This window comes from Typopeltis vanoorti, chromosome 21 (assembly GCF_054136105.1).
Source record: "Typopeltis vanoorti isolate ZY-2024b chromosome 21, IOZ_Tvanoo_1.0, whole genome shotgun sequence".
NCBI lineage: Eukaryota > Metazoa > Arthropoda > Arachnida > Uropygi > Thelyphonidae > Typopeltis > Typopeltis vanoorti.
Window position 1 is genome coordinate 93,913,229 of NC_143569.1, and position 27,022 is coordinate 93,940,250.

General features: G+C 35.6%; 1 protein-coding gene across 3 annotated transcripts in view; it reads left to right on the plus strand.

Moving 5' to 3' along the window:
* Girdin (protein girdin) overlaps positions 1 to 27,022 on the plus strand; it is a 576,472-nt gene that overhangs the window by 503,050 nt on the left and 46,400 nt on the right. For all 3 annotated transcript variants that reach the window (XM_090411135.1, XM_090411137.1, XM_090411136.1), the window contains exons 28-29: positions 260 to 320; positions 22,634 to 22,751. In XM_090411135.1, coding sequence (XP_090267261.1) covers positions 260 to 320; positions 22,634 to 22,751 — 179 coding nt within the window. The remainder of the gene's footprint in view (positions 1 to 259; positions 321 to 22,633; positions 22,752 to 27,022) is intronic.

Here is a 27,022-nt window from a genome sequence, read left to right on the forward strand (position 1 = left end):
TATGGGATAGATACTAAGGCACTTTGTGAAGTTAACAAGCTTTATATATAAGTAGCCTAGTTTTGAAGATACTTCACAGACAAAGTTTGTTTACTTACACTTAAGTAAAAGATTAAACAAGAATATAAGTCCTTGGAAAGTATAATTTGCTTTGTAACTAAGTGAATTCTGGATATTAATTCATTTAATATATTTAAAAATATTTCATGTAATTATTATGGAAAAGACAAAATTTTAAATCATTTATCTCAATTTATAGAAAACATCTTCAACAAAGTGGTTCTTTACAGCTGAGAAGAACAAGATCTGCTTTTCTTAAGGTATAATTTTTCATGTTCACATTTCTGATATTTTTTTCTTTCTTAAACTGCAGTAATTTGGTTTTGGATTCATCAAATATAATTTTATTGTTTGTTATATAATCCTAATTTCTTAATTACAAACTTATAGTACATTTTTACCTTTCCCTTATTCTTCCACTCACTGTCCATAACATGACTGCTATTAATAACATTAACGGCGGCCTGGTTGGCTGAGTGGTTAGCATATCCACTCTCCAGCCAAAAGGCTGCAGGTTCAAATCCTGCCGTGGGCATGGATGTTTGTGATTGTCTGTGAAAATACTGGTCATTGTGGGCAGTAGATGGTGTTAGGGTGTAGATAATGCGGTTCGCTGTGGTTGGTGGATTGAGTGATAGAGGCAGAGAGTTGTAGAGTGGGTGCCCTCCCTCGATGAGTCCTTGGAAGTGTCATGTAATAATAATAATAATGATAATATTTTTACTGAATAATATAAAACAGATTACGTATATATTTAATTAGTATTTAAATTTTGCCCTGGTATTAAGGCCATCTTCAGCATGATTTTCAAATTAAACAACAAGAACAGAAAACAGTATATTCAAGAGAATGATATGCAAACTGCACATACGTGATGTAGACCATCAGGATTGTTTCGGAAGAAAATGCCTAGTCAAACTTACATTGTAAAGTCTGAGAAAAAAGCAAGTGGGTTTAAAGCAAGCAAAGATCGAGTAATATTGTTACTGTGTAGCAATGCATCAGGGAATCGAATGTTGAAACCACTCCTAGTAAATCAATCCCTAAGACCATGTGCTCTAAAAGGCAAAGATATAAAACAGCTGCTAGTACATTGGATGGCTAATACAAAGGCCTGGGTAACAACTGCTGTATTTACTGAATGGTTCAATAATTGCTTTGTACCAGAAGTGGAAACATATTATTATTATTATTCAGGCCTCCATGGAGTCAAAAGACTCATCATGGGAGGGCCTTCCTAAGAACATAAAGTCTGTCAAGACTTATCGAGGGGAGGTCCCCGCTAAGAAACACAAAGTCTATCATACTACTCCTTAAACTCATTGACCATTCTCGCTCTCACCACTTCATCAGGCAATACATTCCACGGTTCAACCATTATGCAAAGGAACCACTCCTCACCCTGTTGCTCACAGTTTCCTTTCATAAAAATAACTTTCTTTCTTTTAGTGTTGCATGGTGATCCGCATTCATTTTAGAAATTATGGACTTTACAACCGTGTTATAGATAATTCTTTTTAATTTCCCGCATTTATTATTGTATTATGTTCTGGTTATTTTGTTTGGCAAAACGTTTTCTACCTACAAAAAGAAGGCACAGCCATGGGCTCGCCATTATCCCCTCTTATTGCTAACTTTTATATGGAACATTTCATGCAACATGCTCTAGATTCCTCTCCTTTAAAACCCAAAGTCTGGCTTAGACATGTTGATGGTTTTTGTGATCTGGTCCCATGGCCTCTAGAGACACTTTCCTTAGTCACCTAAACAAACAACACAAACACATACTCTTCACAATTGAGATTGAAAAACAGAACACACTTCCGTTTCTAGATACACTTGTCACACGTCTTTCTTCTGGCCAATATATACACATAAACTCCTACCACCACCCAACACAAAAACTAGGTGTCATTAATACTAAAAAACAGGGCTTTGAAGATCTGCTCCAATGAACAAGCTCTGAAAGACTAATTTAAAGTTATCAGCAATAGTTTTTTAAAAAATGGTTACAGCCAAAACACTATTAACAAAATTCTCTACAAGACCTCAATAAAAAACAAAGATAAACCAGACTACAATAAAACTATAACTATTCCTTACATTAAAGGAACAGCAGATAAAATAAACAGAATACTACAAAAATACAACCTCAAAGCCACCTTTAAACCTCCTGCAAAATTAAAAAGCTTGCTCAACTCATTCAAAGACCCACTCCCTCCAGTGGCCCACCCTGGAGTATACCGTATTTATTGCACCTGTAATATACCATATATAGGGGAAACAAGGCGCACAATTCCTATCAGACAAAAGGAACATAAACGACACATTAAATATAATAACTGTGGTGAAGCTGGCCTTTCTGATCATGCCCTGAACACTTTACATAGAATTGACTGGAAAAGCACCAGTTGTTTACATAACACCAAAACATGGTATGAACGCAAATTTAAAAAAGCCTGTGAGATTCTTATCAATCACCGCAATATGAACAATAATGATGGTCTAAAAATCCCAAGCATATGGAAGGCACATATTCTACCCATGGAACCCTTCTCTCTAAGAGTTAACTATAAACAGGACTGTAGGTAATCCAGAATCCTAAATCTAAAATAACAGTTGTAATGTTAAAAACAGGACATCATTGTTACTAAAAGAAGACTATAAGAAAGAATGTTTTTTCTGATGTTTTCTTAAATAGAATTTAGCTTTGATATGTCCTTTCTTTGAGGCTTACACTGTGATCAGAATACATTTTTGGAAAATTATGGAGACAACTACCGTGTTTGAGTAAAACTTTAGTTTAATATAAACCAAAATCAACACTCGACGTTTCGACCTTTATATCAAGGTCATCTTCTGGAGCGTATACACTATATACAGAGAAACAAGCTGCACTACAATCTACATGGTTTGTTTATTGATCTCTAGTGGAAAAAAAAAATCTCTTACTACATCAACACTACAGTCCTGTTATTATTATTATCTATTGGTTGTAAAATTACATTGGGCTGAAGAGCAACACGTCTATATATATATATTAACAACATGTTAATACATATAAATTCCAACCAGTTAGTAAGAAATGGTTTCCAATACTGGCTGAAGGTTGCCTAGAGTCCTGGAGTATGCTAGATACTAAATATTAAGTGGGCTGAATATATACCATCCAGATTCTTGAAATTTTCATGCTGCCATTATTGTTGATATTTGGATGGTTTATCAGAATTTTGCAGGCTTCCTTAAATTTTCTTTCATACCAGGTTTTTGTATGGTATAAAGAGTGGGTACTTTTCCAGTCAATTTGGTGTAGGGTGTTGAGAGCGTGATCTGAGAGGCCTGCTTCATCAAAATTGTTATATTTAATGTGTCATATGTGTTCTTTCTTACGTATAGGGATTGTACGTCCAGTTTCACCAATGTATGGTAAGTTACAGGTGCAGTGGATGCAATAAACTCCAGGATGTGCCAATGGGAGGAGAGGATCCTTAGAGGAGTTGAATATGTTTTTAAGTTTTGTAGGTGGCTTAAAAGTGGTACTGAGATTATAATGGTGTAGGATTCTGTTGATTTTTTCTGATAACCCTTTAATGTATGGGACGGCTATGGTTTTACTGTAATCTAGATTCTTTTTTGATGATGTTTTATGAATAACTTTATTAATAGTATTTTTGTTATAGCCATTATTTATAAATGTGTCGCTGATGATTTTTAGTTCTTGTTTAAGAGCTTGCTAGTTAGAGCAAGCTCTTAAACAAGAACTAAAACGAGACCTCAATAAAGGTTGAAACCGGTCTGGGTTGTGGCTCTTCCCTTGATGCATAGCAGTATACATGTCCGCAAGGGGATGTGCTTTGCATTATGGGAGATACTGAGACAAGGAGTGATAAGAACTTGGTCCACCTTTGCTCGAAGTTTCCTGGTGTTGCACTACCTTACCTCAGTCCTGAAGATATTTTCAGGTGCAAACTTTGTTTGCTTACACTTGGATAAAGGATTAAACTAAATTTATTATAACACATAAGACACATTAAATATAACAATTTTGGTGAAGCAGGCCTCTCAGATCATGCTGTCAACATCTTACACCAAATTGACTGGAAAAGTACCCACTGTTTACACCATACAAAAACTTGGTATGAAAGAAATTCTGATAAACCACCCAAATATTAACAATAACGGTGGCATGAAAATTCCAAGAATCTGGATGGCACATATTCAGCCCACTTAATATTTAGTATCTAGCATACTACTGTTGAAAATACCACGGACAGAGAAAATGAAAAACGAAGATGTTTTAAAGAAAGCAAAAATGAAAAGAACATTAATGAAAATAATTAAAGAGCGAAAACTTAAATATTTTGGACATCTAACTAGACAAGAAGGCATTCAGAAATTAATATTAGAAGGGAAATTGGATGGAAAAAGAGGGAGAGGTAGACCCAGGAGAATGTGGTTCGAAGACATTAAGGACTGGATTGGCTTGCATTACCATAAATGTTCCAGAGCAGCAAAAGAAAGAAAAAGGTTCTGTGATATGGTTGCCAACCTCCTCTTAGGAGATGACACTTGAAGAAGTATACTCCAGGACTCTAGGTAACCTTCAGCCAGTATTGGAAACCATTTCTTACTAACTGGTTGGAATTTATATGTATAAGCATGTTGTTAATATATATATATATATATATATATATATATATATATAGACTTGTTGCTCCTCGGCCCAATGTAATTTTACAACCAATAAATAATAATAACAGGACTGTAGCGTTGATGTAGTAAGGGTTTTTTTTTTTTTTTCACTAGAGGTCAGGCCAATAATTGTTGTAACGGTTGGTCAGTAAGCAAACCATGTAGATTATAGTGCAGTGCAGCTTGTTTCTCTGTATATAGTGTATATGCTCCAGAAGATGACCTGGGTGTAAAGGTCGAAACGTTGAGTGTTGATTTTGGTTTATATTAAACTAAAGTTTTACTCAAACACAGTAGTTGTCTCCATAATTTTACAAAAATGTAGCTTTGATATAGTTTCTAAATAATTAATTAATTTGTAATTTTTTTTTCACTAGAGGGCATGCCAGTAGAATAACCGGCGATCAAATCATTGTTTATTTAGCTTACCATGTGTGTAATGTAACTCAGCTTGTCCTTGTATATACTCCAGATGATGATCTTAATATGAAGATTGAAACGTCGGGAAATTAAAAAGAGTTATTTATAACACGGTTGTAAAGTCCATAATTTCTAAAATGAATATATGAAGCAAAACACTCGATTTTAAAGTTTTATTAATTGTTGACAATGCACCAAGTCATCTGCATTTAGAACATCCAAATGTGCAGGTAGTGTTTTTTCCACCCAATACAACAAGCATTATTCAATCATTAGATCAAGACATAATTGCTACTTTTAAAAAATAACACTACGTTAATAACACTTTTCCAATTTATATTGGATAAACTAGAAAATGAATTATTAACAGTAACTGATGTTTGGAAAAAAATTTTTTTTCTATTTCGGACTGCTTAAATCATGTTGCATCTGCTATCGCTAAAATAAGACCACAAACTTTAAATGCCTGCTGGAAAGCAGCTTGGCCTGGATGTGTTGCAAACAGTGCAACCATTCAAACATCTACATTATCAAATGAAATCACTACTTTGGCACATGAAATTGGGGGAGAAGGTTTTGATACATTTAGCCAGGATGATGTAGATGAATTGCTTATAATGCCCTTAAGTGACGATGGTATTATTGGATATCGATTAACTTTAGATATTGTCGAAGATCTAGAAAACGATAGTGAAATGGAAGAAAAACCTGTCCCCCTCATTGTGAATATAATTTGAGAAGGTCTTGAACTGTATAATAAATTAGAAAATCATTTTCTTGTTAATGACACAAATTCTGAATGAGCCTTTAAATTCCAATGTGAGCTGAAGAACTGTAAGTCTGGATACCGCGAGCTGTCTAAAAAATTAGCAAAATCATCATTGCAAAGTTTAAACACTGATTACATTGTCAGAAGAAAAAAATCAGCACAGAACGAGGGTGAAGCTAATTCTGTTTGTGAAGAACCATTGCCTTTACCATACAGATCTGATGCGCTGACTATCCCTTCTGGTGATGAAAGTGATTTCGCACCAGTTCACAAACGTTGCCGAATATTTTCTAATAGCGACGATAATTCTAATGAAAAAATGTAAAAAAATTTTGTTACTTTTCAATAAAATTAAATGAAAAAAAATCAACTAACGCCTTTTATTCCCTAATAAAAGGCGAGGCCTTTATACCCTATCTAGCTTTTGGAGACTGAGTGGGCAGTTCAATCTCCACCGGTAGCCAATCAGAGATAGCTGGCCTATGTCTATCACTAATTATAGCAGCCACCAATGAAGAGGCTGGCAAACACGTGCTGCCATCTCTTGGTACCTAACCCTAACAAGATATGTCACTGTCTGAAATAATGTAGGTACTACGGTCGATTTTCTTGAGTTTACGGGACGAAAAACCCGAGTTCCCGGGAGGAAAAACCCACTTGCCTGTGCCAGAAATCGACTAACTCGGGAACCGGTCGAAGATGATAGGCTTAGAAAAAGTTCCTCCAGTCAGCGACTTGACTAGAACCTAGGTCTAACTTCAAGCAGCCAAGTGCAGAGGATGCAAGCGCCACTTCCACTGAGCTACACAGGCAAGTTCTAAAATTAAATGAATAAAGCTTTAAAACAAACTTAAGCATTCTTATTTTCCTGAATTTTTATAAACTTTTTATGTGATTTTACGTTTATTTTAATTCATTGCTTTGGTTTTATGCAGGTTTAGAAAATTATGGAACATATCCCTAATTTTTCAACGTAACGTAATTTTTTATACGTGGTTTTCTGTGGAAAGTATCTACCACATAAAAAGAGACATGACTGTAACTACATTTAAGTTAATTCAGAATTTGTGAAGAACTGTTTCTCTTTAGATTCAATCGATGTAGCAAGGGGCCTTACAACTTTCTTTGTTGAAACATTCCAAGGGATTATTACTTTTGTGAAGAACCTTAATTTTTTTCCAAAGAACTCAGTGTGTGGTAGTGATAGCATACTCTACAAGTCCTGATTGTTCTGACTTGTGAAACTTAACGTAGTCTAAATGTTCATTACAATGCATGGCTGCAAATGTGTGTTTGACTAAAATATGATAGTCCACACTGGCAAGGAATTTGATATACTCCAGGGTGGTCTAAAGGCAGACATTTATCTTTAGCTAGAAAAGTAGATATCTTGTTAATAGGATGGAAGGACACTTATAGTCCGACAGATCTAAGTAGTTTGGCTATACATTCTGAGATGCTTTTAACATGGGGGAATGGTGACGTGACAGACAACCTCTGTGTCAACTATTTTGATGATAAGCAGGTGACAAAATTATTTATTTCTTGGTAGAGCAGCAATTCAGTGGAGCAAAGAGAGTGTGCTCAATGTACTAAAGTCTTAATGGTGCCATATTTTTGACAATTATGATGGTGTGAAAGAGGAATGTGAAGGCTGCTATTTGGTTGAGAAAGTAATATTAGATCTAAAAAGGCAATCTGGTTGTTCTCTTCTAACTTAAGAGTGAACTGGATATGATGGTGAACATTGTTGATCTTAATGACAAACTCTTGAAGGTCTGTACAGGACCCATGACAAAGTGCAAAAGCATCATCGAATGATATAATCACGTAATCACAAGAAAGATATTTATTTAACCAAATATTTCGGTCTGGAAATAGCAGACCATCTTCAGCGGTATTACACTGAAGATGGTCTGCTATTTCCAGACCGAAATATTTGGTTAAATAAATATCTTTCTTGTGATTACGTGATTATATCATTCAGTCTTATGTCACAAGTATCCTTGAAACAACAAAAGCATCATCAACATATCTGTACTGTAAGGATGGCTTAGGAAGGATGCTATTCCATGTATGTTGTTCATATCTTTCCATGAAGTGGTCAGTTAAGTGTTTCATCTAAAGGAACATTTGTGAATAAGGACACAATATAACTTCTCCAAGCAAGATTTACCTGCAGATATTGTCAGCCTATTTGACTTTGTCATTCATTCTGGTTACTTCACATAACAAAATAAATTTTACCATCAAATTGATGGCACAGCAATAGAGGACCATTTCTGTGCCTTCAATGTGTCACCATTCCTAACCACAAGATCCAGTGACAAAACGCTAACTACTACATAGATCCATATATAAACATGACCCTTTATATATAAAGAAAGTGCTGAAGCCTTACTTCATAGATTTAACGTTAATCGGAAGAACGACTGTCTCACTATTTCAAAAGTTTGGGAAATTGTTATACTCAATTGTACTCCCATCATTTAATGTTATATTTTAATTTAATCAATTTTAAACCAGATGAGAGTATTGTTATCTTTGAGAGTCAACATGGAGTTGTGAAGGGGCACTCTTGTTTTAGCAATATGCTAGCCTTTTATAATATAGTTACAAGAGCATTAGATGAGGGAAAGGCATATACTGCCATTTTCTTAGACTTAGCGAAGGCATTTTACAGGGTGCCACATGATAAGCTGATATTTAAGTTGCAGCACATGGGTCTGGATGTCAGGTTAGTCAACTGGATTCAGTATTGGCTGTCCAATAGGTATCAGAGAGTTGTGTATGGTGGGGCAGTTTCAAGGAGGCAGAGGGTTGGGGTCCCACAGGGCTCAGTACTGGGACCTATATTGTTTAACCTTTATGTCAGCGGATTGCAAGGGGATATTCAGTTGTTTGCAGATGATGCGAAGCTGGGAAGGATAATTAGTAATAGTGCAGATGTGGTAGCCCTGCAAGAGGATTTGAATAAGCTAGACAGATGGGCAAATGAATGGGGGTGTCGGTTTAATGCAGCAAAATGTAAGGTCTTGAGGTTTGGGAAACATTGATGGGACGCTGCATACTCTGTCGGAGGAGTTATACTGGAGGAAGTAGGGGAGACTAGATTTAGGGTTGATGATTGATAGAAACCTGAAATTTAGGGGACATATTGCAAAGGTGGTGAGGGTAACTGAGAGGATTGCTGCAATACTGGAAGGATGCTGACCTGCAGAGATAAAACAGTTATCATTCTGTTGTATAAGACTCTGATCAGACCACACTTAGACTATTTTTCTCAGATTTGATCCCCAGGATTTGAAGGGAATAAATTAACTGTATAAAGGGTACAAAGACAGATAACAAAGATGGTTTCAGGACTGTACAATGTTAGATATGAGGATTGGCTGAGGGAATGTGGACTGCAGAATTTGGTGGATAGAAGAAGGAGAGGTGATATGATTGAGATTTTTAAACTGTTGAAAGGTGGTTACAGGGTTGACACTGGGGAGTTCTTTCACTTGGTTGAACAGTGGGAAGGAGTGATGACAAGAGGCCGTCCCTGGAAGTTACGAAAGGAAACCGTGAGCAAGAGGGTGAGGAGTAGTTTCTTTGCATGGAGGGTGGTTGAACCATGGAGTGCATTGCCTGATGGAGTGGTGAGAGTGAGAACGGTCAATGAGTTTAAGTAGTGGTATGATATACTTTGTGTTTCTTAGGAAGGACCTCCCACGATGAATCTTTTGACTCCATGGAGGCCTGGATAATAATAATTAATTTCAGCCCAATAGTTATAATTCATGAATACATGACTGTACATGTGGAGGGATTCCAATTTAAGTATGCATACTACTGTTTTTCAAATTTAGTTCCTATTGTTGTTCAATAATTGTACTGATGATGATGTCTTATGATACATAAGACAAAATATTTACATAATAAAAAAAAGTTATTTACTGTAGTATACTTGTTATTCTATAGTTATATATATTTATATGTACGTAAGATAAATCCGTTTTATGTTGTTTATTAATTATTATGTCTTACGTTCCTATAGGATCATATACATCATGTTATAAAATTTTTAACTACAGATATGATGCTGTTGTTTGCAATTGTGCATGCATGTGTGTGTAAATCTTTAGGTGGGAGATACATTGTGTCTGATGTGAGTCCATTATCACGCATAATTATTGCAGTCTTGAAGTGGCTTGAAAAAAGTTCCATGGTTGGTCTTTAGAGCAAAATTTCCATATTATTTAAAAATGAAAATATGTCAAACATAAGTAACAGCAAGAAAAAGTGTGACTGATGGCAAAATAGCTAGCATGAATAGTGAGAAAGTGAATCAAGACAAGAAAGCAGAGTTGGTGAATATGAGGCAAGAGATGAAGCATATACAGAGTGAAATGAGGAGAGTTGTCAATATACATAGGAGAGTGAGGAAGAATGGAGTGAAAGAGGTAATGAATGATTCAAGAGTCGCTGTATAGAGATTTGATAATTACAGGTACGGTGAATGAGAAGGTACACAAGGTTTGTTTTCCTGGAGATAGAATGAGCAGAGTGATTGATGTGTTGCAGAGAAGTGGAAGCAAGCACAAAAGAGTTGGTAGTCATAGTAGGAATGAAGATTTGGTTGGGAATAAGGAAAATGTGAGAATGGATATCTGGAGGTTGTTAAGGAGAGTTAAGTATGATAGGAAAGGTAGTGTTTTGATCAGGTATGACAGTGATGAGGTTGGACAGTGAGTAAAGATTATGAACAGTATACCAATGGAACTGAGTGTGGAGAAAGGAGTGCAATTTGTGAACATGTGGGATAATTTTAAAGGGTGGACAGAACTGCATAAGAGAGAGAGAGAGGTACCTGCATTTAAATTGTTTCAATGTTAGTCAACTGGAGAGGTTGCAGGAAAGGACAGTAGTGATTGCAGTGATCAGAAGATCTGAGGAGAGATGTAGAAGAAGAAAAGACAAGACAGGAAAACCCAGGGATGGTGAGGGTGGACTAAGAGACACTGTAAGAGGTTTGGATGCTGGATTTAGAAGTAAATGTATGAACAAACAAAGGATGAGGGTTGTGTGATAAGTGGTGATACAGAGAAATGGCAAGGGAGAGGTAAGGACAAGTTGCATCTGAAGTAATGTTGGTAGGACTTGTTATAGAACCAAAAATGGTTATAAATGCCAAAAGCATCCAGAATAAGAGGAAATTGTTGCACTGATAAGTTCATTCACCTAAAAATTGTTGGCATAAGTGAGACATGGTTACATGAAGATGACATTCCAACAAGAATAGAGATGGAAGTGTATAATATTTTTAATGAAGATAGAAAAGGCAAAAAGGGAGGTTGAGTACTGTTGATGATAAAAAGGAATTGCTTGTGACCATGCAAGGTAGAAACATGAAGTAGAGGTGGATAGAATGAAATATAGTTGGATTTGCTATAGAAAACTGGTAACGAGGAGGATAGTGACAATGAAAAGTATAAGCAAGTTAGTCAAGCAGATAGAAAAGGGTGATCATTGTGGGCGATTTTAATTATGGTAATATAGATTGGAGTTGATGAGATAGCATCTGAAAGTAAAGAAAATGAATTTTTTGAGTTTTTGAAGGACAACTACCTTAAGCATATGTAACAGAGAGCATACAAGGATTGAGGGTCTTGAATTTGATCATCTCATAAGAGGATGTCATTATAAATGATGACATCCTCTTATGAGATGACAGGTGAGAGTGACCATGAAGTGATTACATGGGTGGGTTGTCAGGTATGTGGACTTCTGTGAGGAAAGATATATATGGAACTTCAATGCTGGGAATTATGAAAAACTCAAGAGAAAGCTGTAAATTTCTCCTGAGCAGGTAATAAAGGTATTCCATTCTCATGAATATGACAATCATATTCATGAGAATGAATGCCTTTATGAATATGACATCATGCAGAGTTTGAGTGTGCTGGAAAGGGAGGAGGAAGAGAGTCTGACTGTTAGTTACCAAGAGATATGGGGAATTTGAGTAAATTTGATGTTAATAATGCTGTGGGACTTGATATGTCACCCCATGTTCTGAGTGAATGTGCCAGGGAGTTGACATCTGCCTTGACATACTTGTTTAATATGTCTCACATTGGGCCAAGTTTCAATGGAGTAGAAGGAAGATAAGATTGCACCACTTAATAAGGGAAGTGACAAGACTCAGGTGTCAGAATATTATAATTATTAACATCTAACCTCCATGGAGTCAAAGAACTCATTACAGGAGGTCTATACTCTCCCATGCAAAAAAAATTATTGAACTGTGCCTTAATCCTACTTAGTTTTTGTCTTCACCACACTTTCAAGCAATGCATTCCACTCACAGTCACTCTCCATGCAAAGAACTTGCTTCTTACTCCCTTGCTGACACCTTCCTTATACAGCTTCCAGGAGTGGCCTCTAGTGAGAAAAGGATATACGTAAAACTTTAATGCTCGGAATTATGAAAAGCTCAAGAGACAACTATAAACTGTCTCCTGTACCCTTGCCTCTCTCTACTCTATGAAAAACCTCCTCCACAATAATCTGGTAATAACCCCTCACCAACTTATATGTCTCAATCATCTCCCCTCTTCTTCTATTCACAAGGGCCCATAAGTTGCATACCCTCAATCTCTCTCTCTTCATATTTGACATTCCACAGACCTGAGAATAACTTTGTAAACCTTCTCCAACATTCCAGCATATCTTCATCTCCCTAAAAACCAGGCAACTAAATCTATGCTCAATAGTTCATACAGAACCTTATAGGAAACTATAACTTCTTTGCTACTGCATGTCAATGTCTCCCTCAGTATTGCCATAATTCATTATGATGTTCTTACAATTTTAGTAGTGTGATCCCTATAAGGCTTTGATCAGATATAGTCTGATCTCACTCGCCTACTATCTGACATCCCACATATGGACTACTGTGAGCATATTTGGCCACCTAGTTTTCAGGGGTTTACTTGGTCATTGTCAGATCTATGGAATGTCAGATATGAGGAGAGATTGGGGGTATGCAACTTACGGAGCCTTGTGAATAGAAGAGGGGCTATAATTGAGACATAAATTGGTAAGAGGTTGTTACCAGATTAATGTGGAGATTTTTCATAGAATAGAGAGAGGCAAGGGTAAAACTAGAGGCCATCCCTGGAAGCTGGTTCTTAGCATGGAGAGTGATTTGTGAGTGAAATGCATTCCCTGAAAGTGTGGTGATTGTAGAAACTGGATAGGTTTATTAGGATCTCTCATCTCTTCCACCTTCTTAAAAATTTCTCCATTAACTTTGTACTCTGCATCCCAACTATGCTACCAAATTTCAAAACCTTGCACTTTGCACCATTAAACTCATCCACTCACATAGACTATTCAGATCATCCTGCACTTTATTGTAGTCCAGTGGTTCTGGGTACTATCCCCAGGTTAAGATGAACTGGGGGTGCTGTGAATGCTGATGTGGGGGGGGGGGGGTAAGTGTTATAATACTGTTAATATAATAAAAGCAAAAAATTCCATATTTAATCTAGCATTCCTATTTATATCGTCACCATGTTTGGCAACACTGTTCAGAATATTGTATGTCTGGTAATACCATTCAAATTTATTCGTCACTTATTTTTTAGAATTTTTACATTCAAAGTTAAGTAATTGGGCTACTTTTTGATATGAATTTTCTACATTAAAAATAATTCATTTGGTCTTTTTTTAGCAGAATCCACTACTTTTTTAAGCTTTATCTGTTACTTTTCCTAATGCTTATCTGACATCCATGGTTTGCAGTTTACATCTAGCCCATAGTATCATGTGGCGCACTTCATTGATATTGTGTAGCACTCTAGCCTATTAAAATGAGTGAAAAAAAAATAAAGTGTTGTCAATATTCAAATAAATATTTAAAATATGGAGTTATTCTGTCTATAAATAATGAGCAGTTACCAATGTGCTTAATATGTGAAAAAACTTTCTCAAACAAAGGAATGAAGCCTTCAAGAATCATTGAGCATTAAGAACAAAGCATCCAAATAAAGCAAAAAAAAAGTGTGGAGTATTTTCGTGAATTAAAAGACTAAATTAAAAAATCGTCCTGGACTTAAAGGGTTGGTTGCAAAATAAAGTAACCAACAAGAGAAGGGACTTGTGTCTTATAAACGTTCAAAATTAATTGCCAAATGTGGAAAGCTACATACTGTTGGCAAAACTCTCATCTTACCTGCTATAAATGAAGTTTTAGATATGATGATTGGCTCAGGTAAAATTAATATGATGTCATCAGTTCCTTTCAGCAATATCAACAAGAATTGATGAAATGCAAAGGACATTGTAAAAAACTTTATGATTTAAAAACCATAGAATTTTCTTTGCAACTCGATGAGACAACTTTACGTAACAGTGAAGCTTTGTTAATGGCCTACGTGCGTTATATAAATACTAATGAAGAAATTATTGAAGAGCTTCTGTTTGCTGAACAACTGAAAATTGACACAAAAGGTTCTACAATTTTTAAGGCTATTAAAGACTTTTTTTTTTAATGCTAAAAACATTCCTCTCGCAAGTATTATTGTGTGTGCTGATGGAGCACCAGCTATGATTGGTCATCACCATGAATTTATAGCACATTTAAAAGAAGCAGTTCCAAATATCTTTACAATTCACTGCATTCTTCATAGACAGCACTTAGCTGCAAAACATCTTAGTGATAGACTACATAAGACTTTGGATGATGTTATTAAAGCAGTGAATAAAATAAAAGTCCAGTCATTGAATACCTGTATTTTTCGGGAACTTTGCCATGAAAGTGAAGAAGAATTTGAGTTTCTTTTGCTTCACGCTGAAGTTAGATGGCTCTCAAATGGAAACTGTCTGTGACACTTTAATGATCTGTACGATGGAATTTCTTAATTCACATGATGAGAATGTGTAATGTTCTAAAAAAAAAAAAAAAGCAAAAGGTTGATATTGCATGTCTTTCCAATATTTTCATCAAATTAAATGAGGTTAACATCAAATTGCAGGGAAGCAATAAATGCTGATAAATGCTTTTATCAGCAAATTAACATTATACAAGCAGAGCATTGCAAGACGAGATTTTCTGCAGTTCCCAAGTCTACAAATAATAGATGATGATTTAATATTAGATACAATTTGGATTGTTATTGTTCTCATCTTCTGACACTGAAAGAAGACTTGATGAGCTTAAAATGCCCGATTGAGTCATAAATCCATTTCTTTCTGATGCCACTTCTGTTCATCCAAATTTGTCTGAATTATTGACTTAAAAAATAATTTTGAAGCTCAAGTACAATTTCAACAGCATGGGTATAGAAGATTCTGGCCAAACATTCAATATAAGTATCTTCAGCCTATTAAAATGAGTGAAAAAAAATAAAGTGTCGTCAATATTCAAATAAATATTTAAAATATGGAGTTATTTTAAATATTTCTATTATTTAAATATTAAATATTTTATTTCTTTGGCAAGAAATAAAATTACTGCTCATTGCTTTTCCTTCTTCATACTTTGTCAAGAAAGGATTCAGCGTCGTGTTGCAATTGTTAGTTAAGTAAAAGACAACACTTGAGACTTCATTTGTCAAACATTGATTGGTTTATTAAATACAGTAAGTTTACACCTTTTTTGAGTAAAAATTAATTTGCATCAAAATCATCAATTTTTAATTAACTATTTAACAATTAGTTAACAATTTAACTATTTGTCGAACATTGAACCTGATATTGAAAAATTAGCAGAATCTCATCAGGCTCAGGGTAGCCATTAATCATGTCTTGCTGCCACCAAAACAGTTTTATACTCTGTGTTTGTGAATTCGCAAAATGATTTAAGTTTCTCAACTCGTACACAATATATGTGTGTACAAGTTGAGGAAATGTTGGTAAATCTTGTTAATTATTAACTGAAGATCGATAGGTAAGCAATCTGAAGCAGTCTGCACAGCATTCTGTATCACATGTGCAGGGCAACCAATTCCAATTAATTGTTCACAGTGTTTTCTTGCATTTCGAAGTACAGATTATCCTTTCCTTTTCTCTTCTTTCCATCAAAGTTTGTATTTGTATTATCTGCTAATATAGCAATAACCTTTTTCAGGAGATCTAACTTCTGTAATAACACTTCCAACACATAAGAAAATAAAATTTTTGAAGTTTCACCACCTAAATTAACTAACTCCAACACATTCACCTTCACACCTTTTTCTGGATGATAGTATCTAATGACACTAATTTCATTTCAAAGTGGCTTGATAAATCGATTAGTACTGATATAAAACGAACTTCTTTTAGCTCTTCCTCAATGTGCTTTGTCACTAATGGTGCAATAACATTGGTTATTATTGCCTTGCACTTTGTTTGCGAACACCTGAATTTATTGTTGAAAATTTTTTTCATGGTGGTTGTTGGGCAGTCCATGGAGTTAAAGCTGTGGTTATGCACCGCTGTGTGATAAGCAAAGGTTGCTTCCTGCGATGCCAGTGATAACTCTTTTTTCCCTTTCACTCTTGGTTTTCACAATTAAAAAATTACTTATACTGCAGTTGGAAGCCTTACTTCGAACAGCAGCTTTGTTTTTTCGTTTTGACTACGTGGTTGACTATGTCTGACTGACCACCATGCGAAATGCAGAATTATAGTTACATAAAGTACATTCCACATTTTCATCTACACTTTTAATGAAAGGAAGTTCTCTTCTAATATTAGCATTAATACTGCACTTACATTTCAGCATTATAGGGGTAGAAAACAATAAAAATTATAACATGCAAAGTATTGATCAAGTGAGATACTGTTATAACAGAAACATGGGAAAAAAGAACATAACCATTAGTTATTATAATCATTAGTATTATATTATAAATAATATAATACTAATGATTATTATTATAAATAATAAATAAATAAAATTTATTATCAACATTGTAATAGAAATTGGTACTAAAAACAAGATAAAATCCATTTATCCATTTTTTCCTGAAGGATACTTGAAAAAGTGGGACTTTTGGAATTAACTCGGGACATTTTTATAAAAAAAACAGGACTGTCCTGGGAAAAACGGGATGAATGGGAACCCTAACCTACTGTAACCTAGTGTAAAATTGAGAGCAGGGGGGTGCCAGGCATACAAATAGTTGAAAGGGGGGCACAAGGCAAAAAAAAAAAAAAAGTTTAGAATCACTGTTGTAGGCTCATCTGTGTCTGGTGTGGTTAAAGTGCTTTAGAAGTTAGAGGACCAAGATCTAGAATTGGGTTGACAACAGTGACATTCTCTTTGCTAAAGGAAGGTTATGTTTTAGTAATCTGCTTACTTATTACAGAATAAGATGACAGGTGCATTGGACATGGGAGATGCATACAGAATGGTATATTTAGATTTTGCAAAGGCTTTTGATAGATTGCCACATGACAAGTTGATAGCCATATTGGAACGGATGTTGGATAATAGATTAGCACGTTGGAGAAATTGGCTATCTGATAAGTATTAGCAAGTTGTGAATGGGAGTGCAATATTCTGGAAGAAAGTCAGTCATGAGTGGTGTGCCTCAAGGGGGGCTGCTTTAGGGCCATTGCTGTTTAACTTGTATGTTAATGATGCTGGGGAATGTTTGGTTGTTTGCAGACGATGAAAGTTTGGAAGAGCTCTGAGGATTAGAGCAGATGTACAAAGACTGGATGCTGCAGTTGTTGGGGATATATCGGAGGAAGGGAACTACCGGAGGGGGGGGGGGCTAGGAGACTGCACAAGAGGTTTCGATGTCGGTTTTAGAAGTGAATGTATGAGCAAACAAAAGGATGTGGGTTGTGTGATCAGTGGTGATGCAGAGAAATGGCAAGGGAGAGGTAAGGACAAGTCACATCTCAGGAGTGATGTTGGCAGGACATGCTATAGAACAAGAAATGAACTGTTATATTTGTTTATGAATGCCAGAAGCATCTAAAATAAGGGGAAATCATTGCATTGATAGGGTTCATTTGCCCAAACATTGTCATCTAGAGGCCTAAAATTTTGAGAACACGTTGCTGAAATTATTAGGATAGTATAAAAAATTCTGGGAATGATGTGGAGGACGTTGACTTGTAGAAGTAAAGATATTATAGTTTCATTGTATAAAATTTTGATTAGGCCACATATGGATTACTGTGCACAGATTTGGTCACCTGGTTGAATAAATATTGGAAAGGGTCCAGAGGCGATTGACTAAGGTAGTTTTTGCTCTCTGGAGGGGGTGAAGGATATGATAGAGACATAAATTCGTGAGAAGTATTTATCAGATTCATGCTGAAGTGGTGTTTCATTGAATGGTTGCAGATGGGAGGAAGAACAAGACGTCATCCATGAAAGCTGCTGAAGGAAAGTGTGAATAAAGGAGTGAGAAGCAATTTTTTTTACATAAAGAGTGGTGAATAATTGGAATGCATTGTGGAATCCTTCCATGATGAATCTTTGACTCCATGGAGGTCTGAAGTTAATAATAATGAATTAATCTTATTTCAGAACTAAGCAATGCAAAAGTAAACATATATTGTAGCTTTGTGTAAAATCCTGTTTGACTACTTATTGACAAAAATAGTAAATAATACCGAAGAATATAGGAGGGGGAAAATGCCATACTTATATCATTATAAATCAGAATGTTAGGTTAACTTATAGACAAATTTAAATAAAAAAAACTACATGCTGTATGAATTTGTTCAAGTGAACAATCCAATCCTTGACACTCCAATATACTTTTAGAAATACTTGTAGCTAACACTGTTTTTGTATATCAGAATAATTTATCATTATATAATAATAATTATATCATATATAATTATGTGTCTGCGCAGTTAGCCTAGTTATTGTATGCTTCGCAACCATATGCATGGGGAAAGGAGTGTCCTAGGTTCGATTCCCACTGGTGATGTGAGGAGCTGAAGGATCTTCCTTAGCCATAGCTAAGTTAGCCGGTCTAGGGTGTGGACAGTAGTTCTTGTATAATGGATTGTCTGTAACATGCAATGAAAGATCAGCCAACATTCCCTTCAGTTTTGCTTCCATCAGTGTATATATGGAAATTGTCACTTTCAGAGCGTTCTTTCTCCTTAATGTATGTTTTCTTTGCTGGGTGAGGCCACCTACTGTAGTGAAGCAGACATTTGTAGCAATGTTGAAATTTCTGTTGTATGTTCCGGAAGTGACTTAATATATAAGAGAATTCTTGCATGTTAGTGTTAGACCAGCAATACTGCAAGCTGTCTCGAAAGATATTGTCCTGTATCCTTTAATTATTTGTATGGTTATCAGGGGTGAATTCTCCATGCTTGCTGCACAAGCTCATTACTTGAGAAAGAAGTAATATTTATTTGTTAAAAAATGCATGCATTATAAGCATTTTCCATTTAGGCCTTTATTTTTGTAGACAGAAGATGTCTTAAGCTTGCACGGCAATAATTGAGCTTTGCATTGTGTATCGAAGGCCAATTCTTGCTCGTCTAGTCAAAGCTACCTCAGCTTGCTCGGTTGTCGGAGCTTCCAAGTCCTCGCTGCAGCACTGTGATTTCATGCATGCACATAGCCATTTCCGTTCCCTTCACGTTGTCTTAAACACAGGCCATATGCAGTCAAAGTAGCTCTAGCCAGTGAGCTTCAGCCAGTCTTTACAAGTGTGCGTGTTGCTTGGGAAAATTAAGTTACAACCAACTTTTTATGACGATGTTATTGAACAGTTCATAAAGAAGAACCGTAGGATAGAATTTGTATTCAAGTAGCTAAATTGAAAAAGATAGAATATCATTTGTAAAATAAATGTTGTATTTGTATGATTAAATGTACATAAATTTCTAAATATATAGTTTTAAATGGTCAGTGATTCATTATTCTGCTAATCAGACTTCAATCACACCTCTCACTCCCTGAATTATAACAAGAGCAAGCATGAAATTCAAGACCAGCATTCACCCCTGATGGCTATAAAGCTTTGAACTCTATTTAGCTTTTTTCAGTTTTTCTTTGATTTTAGTGCATGCTTCCATACAGGTGAAGCACAAGATATCAATGGTAGTATATCTCCAGTATATATTGTTTTCAGCGATTGTTGGCCTAATCTCCACTTTATCCTTCCAAACTTAACTAGAAGGTTTTCTATTTGTAAGCTTTTTTTTTCTTTTTTTTTTTTTCTGGCAACATATGAGATGTGCTTGTTGATGGAATTTTTCATCTATTGTTACTCCTAGGTATTTTAGCTCACTGGCACTTCAAGAACTTCCCTGTTTAGGTTGTTTTGATTTTTTACGTGTGATGTGGAGACTTTTAGACTTGGTGCCATTGAAGGTAACTTTCTTCTCATGTGCCCACCCGACAATTTTAAACAGTTCTTCATTGGCCATTACTTCTAACTGTAAGCCATTGTGTCCTCCCCAAATCATTAGCATCACTTCATCGGCAAAAGCTATGACTTTTGTTTCAGTAGTGAAAGGAAGTCTTAATAGTGTGTGTTCTGAGTATGAACACAAAATGCAGAAGTGTTGTTGCTATCATGTTAATATTAAAAGATCTCATCCTCCTTTAGAGCTTCTACCCAAGCCTGAAATAAATGCAAAACAACAATCAATGCTTCCAAAACAGAGTTTGAAAGAGCAAAAAGCAGGAAATTAGCAGCCTATCCAAATGGCAGACAAGCCTTTTGGTCCCTCGCCAAAGCAATTGGTCTTAACTTCTGCCCAACACTATTCCTGCCTCTATACCCAGATGGCTCCATTGCATCATCACCTACAGAAAAGGCCAATCTCCTGGCCTCACACTTTGCTTCCAATGCATGCATAATTGACAATGGCAAATGTCCCCAACCATTCCAGATGCCCAACATACAATGCCCATTATATCCTTTTTGCCAGAAAGAGATCAGTAAAATACTGTCCAAATTAGACACAGAAAAAGTCTCCTGGTCCTGATGGCATCCCTCCAATTGTCCTGAAGGTTTGTGCACGAGAACTGTCTCCTGTCCTATGTTGCTTATATATACTGTCTTACTCCATTGGTATCTATCCCACAGCCTGGAAATTGGCCTACGTTCAGTCATTCACCTCAGTCCTATCAAAAGTAATAATGGAAAAAATCATCAATAAACGACTGCTATGGATTCCATCGCTGCCGATGAACAGGAGATCTGCTCATATATGTCACCTATGTCTGGACAAATGCCATGGAGAAGTTTGGCAAATCTCAAGTGGTTGGACTTTATATCTCCAAGGTATTTGACTGAGTCTGGATGCACACTTTCTGTCTTTCTGTCTGGACGCACACTATGCGTGGTGGTGGATGGCTCCTTATCCTCTCACCATTCAACTAATGCCAGGGTTCAAGGTTCTGTCCTCTCACCAACCCTCTTCCTACTATATATCAATCACCTACTTCAGCTTACCTCCAACCCAATACACAGTTTTGCAGATGACAGCACATTGCACTCCTCCCTTTCTTTTGATAAATCTTACTCCACACAACTCGCCTCAACCTACAGAACAGCAACCACTACTGCCCTCAATTCAGACCTCCACCCATCCTCCAATGGGGTTCATATAACCTAGTCAATTTCAATGCAAATAAAACCTAGTACTGTCTCATTTTTCATAAAAAAAGAACCATTCTCTCTCTCTCTCTCTCTCCCAGTATTATTTTTGACAACACCCAAATTTTCAGACAATCTGAGATTTGTCTTCTTGGAATTACCCTGACATCAAGCCTCTCTTAGCATAAACACATAACAACCATTGCATCCTCAGCTTCTAAAAAACTAGGATTTCTCTTTCGCTCAAGACGTTACTTCACCTCTGAACAGTTGTTAACCTTATACAAATCACAGATCTGCCCAACCATTGAATTCTGCTCCCACATATAGAGCCCCCAAAAGCTCCCTCAAAATGCCTTGACTCAATCCAGAGGAGAGCTATCAGACTTATTAATGGCCCATTTCTTACCGATGCACTTCCCCCTACTTTTGCACAGATGATTGGTCTCCGCACTATGTGTTTTCTATAAATATTTCCATTAAAACTGTTCATCCAAAATAGCATCAATAATCCCCCCACTTAGTACTAAGCTTGTTAGAACACGTGCAGCTGCTGCTCAACATCCCTACACAGTGCACCTTGAAATCCACAGAACGAGTTTCTTCTCCTCCTCCATCCCTGCAATTGCTATACTATGGAGCAGTCTTCCCCTTGATGTGTTCCCTAAGGAATACAATATACAGCCATTCAAATCCAATGTGAACAAGTACCTTCTCTACCAACCTCTTGTGTATAGGCTCAACATAAAGAAATATCCTACAATTTTCTCATTTACTTAATTTGAGTGGTTTAGCATATGTAGAGGGCAAATGTCCACTTGGTCAAATGAGTACTTACAAATAAAATTGACATGAAAAAATCCACAAGAAGCCTGAGTAAGATGGATCAGTGTGATTCTGAAAGATCAAGGCCATCAGATAAACACTTTTACTCCAGATGCAGTCTATAATAGACATGGAGAAATATGCTGTATGCAGCTTTAGACTTAAATGGGCAATTAAGCTGAAGAAGAGTTGATAATGTTTGTTGTTTTGTGTGTATATGTGTGCATGCATGCATCCATGCATGTAATTATATGTATGTGTAATATATATATATATATATATATATATATTTTTTTTTAAGGGTGTGAAACATGGTGACATACTCTGCTCTCAGTCTGATGGGTCAACAGATTCAAGTCTCTATGCCAGTCAACGAAAAACAAAGAATAAGTCTGCAGGATGGAACCAGATTTCTAAAGGTAGTCATTGTAACTCTATTTAAAATATGCCGACTGTTTATTTTTACTTCAATTTGAACCGGTTTATTTTTAAACATGGAGGAAACAGGTTTGCAAATAACCTTTTATGGGTGGGAACAACATAAAGAATTGAGTTAAAGAAGATCAAAATGGAAAGATTCTGTTTTAGTCTTTCTATTCAAACCAAATGCTGAATATCTCATTCAAAGGTGTAGGATGAAAAATTAGACTTATGCTGTCTACTTTTAACATGTGTGCACCAGGCAGTGTCTATATGTGCATAAATTACCAAAAGGAACTAGTATTAGCATACGTATACTGCTTCCTTGTTCGATGGTTGCATTTTCACAATGCTTCGTCATATTAGATGAAACTTTTTTCAGTAGAATTTTATATGTAAAATTAGCATTTGTGAAATGTTTTCAAATGTAATTTGAATTGATTTCAAGATATATATATCTTTATATTTTCATATGCATCTTTTTGCTTGCTACTATGTTTAGTGATACAGTCAATCTGTTTTTCTTCCATGTATGCAGCAGCATCATTACAGTAATTGTTACCAAATATAGTACAAAGACTGTAAAATGTCTCTGTACTATATTTAGTGATACAATAAAATTACTTGTTTTTCTTGTTTCTGTAGTATAGTGTCTGTTGAAGTTGGAATGTTTTTCACTTCATAGGGACATTTATATTCCAGTCTTCAGAAACAACAAATGTAGTAAAAATTTATCTATTCCTGAATAAAAGTGAATGTTTCTGTGTAATATTATTAATAATAATAATTCAAACAGTTTCAATGAGCAATTGCTTAGGGGACATCTTGAGAAATACCGGGTGTTCCCATAAAAGAAAAGTGAAGACGATGTAAACATACTGATCCAACCAGTATACGGCACCATCTCCTAGCTTGACAAATCCACAACTGTCTTCATCACTATCAGAACTCTCCATTGAGACATCAACATCACTTACATCTAAAAAGAATTTTTTTTAATTCAACATATTCATCATTGATTCACTATCAGAATCTCTTGCAGATAATGCAGCAGATGTCTTGCATGTCTGTAAACCGATTGTCAGTCATTTTTTACACCCTGTGCATTCAACATACCTTCATTTCTAGCAAAGTAAACAAATTTCTTTTCTCACATGTTTGTGTAAGCAAGAAAACTAAATCATAAATGTGCCTAGGACAGTTATAATGATTTTATTATTATTATTATTATTTGACACCTCCAGGGAGTCCAAGGACTCATCGAGGGAGGGCACCTGCTCTTCAACTCTGTCTACGCTACTCAATCCACCAATGACTACAACTACACCAACGCCATCTACCGCCAACCACTACCACTAGTATTTCCACAGTAATATCTGCAAGGAGATGTGTTTTGCATTATGGGAGATACTGAGATAGGAGTGATGGTAGCTTGGCCACCTTTGCTATGAGTTGCCTGGTGTTGTACTACCTTACCCCAGTCCTGAAGATATTTTCAGGTGCAAACTTTGTTTGCTCACACTTGGATAAAGGATTAAACTAAATTTATTATAGTATTTCATTAGACACTCACAAACATCCATGCCCACAGTGGGATTCGAATCCACAGCCTTTTGGCTGGAAAGCGGATAGGCTAACCACTCGGCCAGCCAAGCCGAGTTTTTTTGTTTTTTTTGTTTTTTTTATGTATAAAATAAAGTTTATGGAAAAATGCTCAGAGCGTTAGTAACACTAAAGAAACAATACCAATGAATGCGCTCAGTGCATTTGTAATCATCAAAGGGTTAATTATTATTTTTAATACATTCTAAAGCAAACAAATTAGTCCTCTCTCCCTCCTCTACACAGATTTGGTTACAATCAAAGAACCATCACAATACGTGACACATTTGCTGAAATGTAAGCACAAAATTTCTGCAGAGCACAGTGTTTCCTCTTGTCATTCCAGATAGTTATGATGAGTGATGGCAAAAGAGTGATTACCACTCTGACATGAACATGTTAAAGCAGTAGTAAATTTTAGAAATAAATCATATCCAGTAAACATGGTAGGGAAATACAAAAATGATGTTATAAACAAATACTGTGATAAAAATACATAATTAAAGGGACATTATTACTAGCCTCCTATCATTTAACTGCTGTACAGTTGAAGGAGTTGAATCCAGATCCATATGGTGTATTTAGCATATCCTTAAAGGATAATGCTAAAGGACTGCATAACATGTGAAATATGATGGGAGGGAGAGACAAAAGCCCTTGCTCTGGTGATGAAACCTGCCAGAAGATGCTTTCAGACCTCCTATAAACAAGGTGGTTGTGTGTTATATTATATATTGCTCACACACACATTAGAATGCAAGGCTTATAGAATTGTCTTCCCTAGTTGGCCAATACATAGCAAATAAATGCCATGTATGGGCTAATGAGGGAAGATGTTCATTTGAAATCAGATTTTCCAGAGCTCCTATTTTTGTGGAAACAGGCTGCATTGTAAGGTGGAATTGGCTTGGTTGAGAGAAGCATTACACATTACAAGTGTCCTTTACTTTTACATTTTCTAGTTGGATTCACTTAAAAATATATAATTTTGTGCTATTGTGAATCATTTTGCTGAAATTTGGCTCAAAATTCTCATAGAATTGGCTCAAAATTGAAATGACTCATTAGACTTTCCAAAGATTCTGAATATCAAATGTCATTAAAATTCTGTCTACTAAAGTAGTATTATGTGTATGCCAAAGTATTGTTAAGTGTACACCATGGAATGTACAAATTTGTGCTTATTTGTTTTCAAATAAGCGTGGGGGGGGGTAGTAACTTCTGAGGTAACAAACAAACAAACTTTTTTGTTTGTTTGTTTGTTTTTAGTGACAGCTGATTTTGAATAAAAAAAAATAAAAAGGAAAGGATAACTTTTAGTTTTATTATATACATAAACATCTACTAAATCTGTAATGATAATGCATTATTTCTTGTAATTAGAAGTTTCTTTAGTAATATTTATTAAGGATATCTTTCTATAGTTAAAGCCTGTCTCAAATTTTAATTGCAATATGTATTAGTAAAAAAGGTCTCACCTGGAATTTAATTTTAATTATATAACTTTTAAAAAAGGATGGGAAAAAAAATCTTGAGAGAAGAAAATATTGACCTTTCCAACAAGGATTTTAACACTAGTAAAGAACAGTAATCATTGTTTACACAATGAATAAAGATTTTACTTTCATTTTGCCACTACACTACTGCCTCACCAGGCAGTAGTGTGTGCTTGTACAAAGTTTGTATTTCTTAATAGGAAGTTAATATAGTGAAAGAGAAAAACAGAACAGCTGTTGATTAGAAGAGAATACATTTGGAGAAGTGGAAGTTGAGAGGAGAAATATAGTTTAAAAGGAAAGAACATTTGTTAAGCCAAAAATTGGAAATGAGCTTTATGAGGGAAACAAACAGTTATCCCAAAATTATCAGATGAATTTCTTTTAAAGGAAACCAAGTTGGAGTGTAGATAAATGTGTAAGAAGAATTATATAGTTTTCTCCTGAAGCGATACAGTTTCTTTTGATACTTCAAGTAGCGAACTCATCTTAGTTAATTGTTGTAAACTCAAAAGTGATGAACTTTTTTTTTGTTCTCAAGAATAAGGAAAAAGTTTCCAGAAGAAAAAAGGGGAAATTTTAAATTTTTGTCAGAATCACAGCACATCCCCTTAAAACACATGGTAAAATTCCATCTCGTATCCTTGCCTTACTGACATTTAGCATACTGTATTTGGAATACTACATCCTCTTCATTCACTTCTGATACTTCCCCACTCACTATTCCTTATTCCTCTAGGAATCTAGCCTGCTGTACCAGGATAGAACACTAATAAAGTGATCATTAAATAGCCCAACTATGTCATCTGTATTGGTCACCCAAGTCCTATCTTCATCTAGCAAGGTAATCCATCCACAATCATATTTCCTCCTACTTGTCAAATAGCAAAAAATCTTGGGATTATCCTTGGAATGTAGTGTTAGTCTCCTCTCGTATTCTAATTTTTCTCTCCTTACAATATTAGTCAGTTTCCTAAGCTGAGCTATATTCCTCATAAAACTGTTCTCTACCGCTCTGTTTAAATGCCTTACATAATCTCTTTTTCATCTGCAGTTCCTATTTAATTTCTCCAGTCATTCATTTGACTCCAAATTGCTTTATCTTCTTCACATGGTATACAATCTGCCATTGCTGCCAACAGTTTTTTCTTAAATATCTCCCATGCACTACT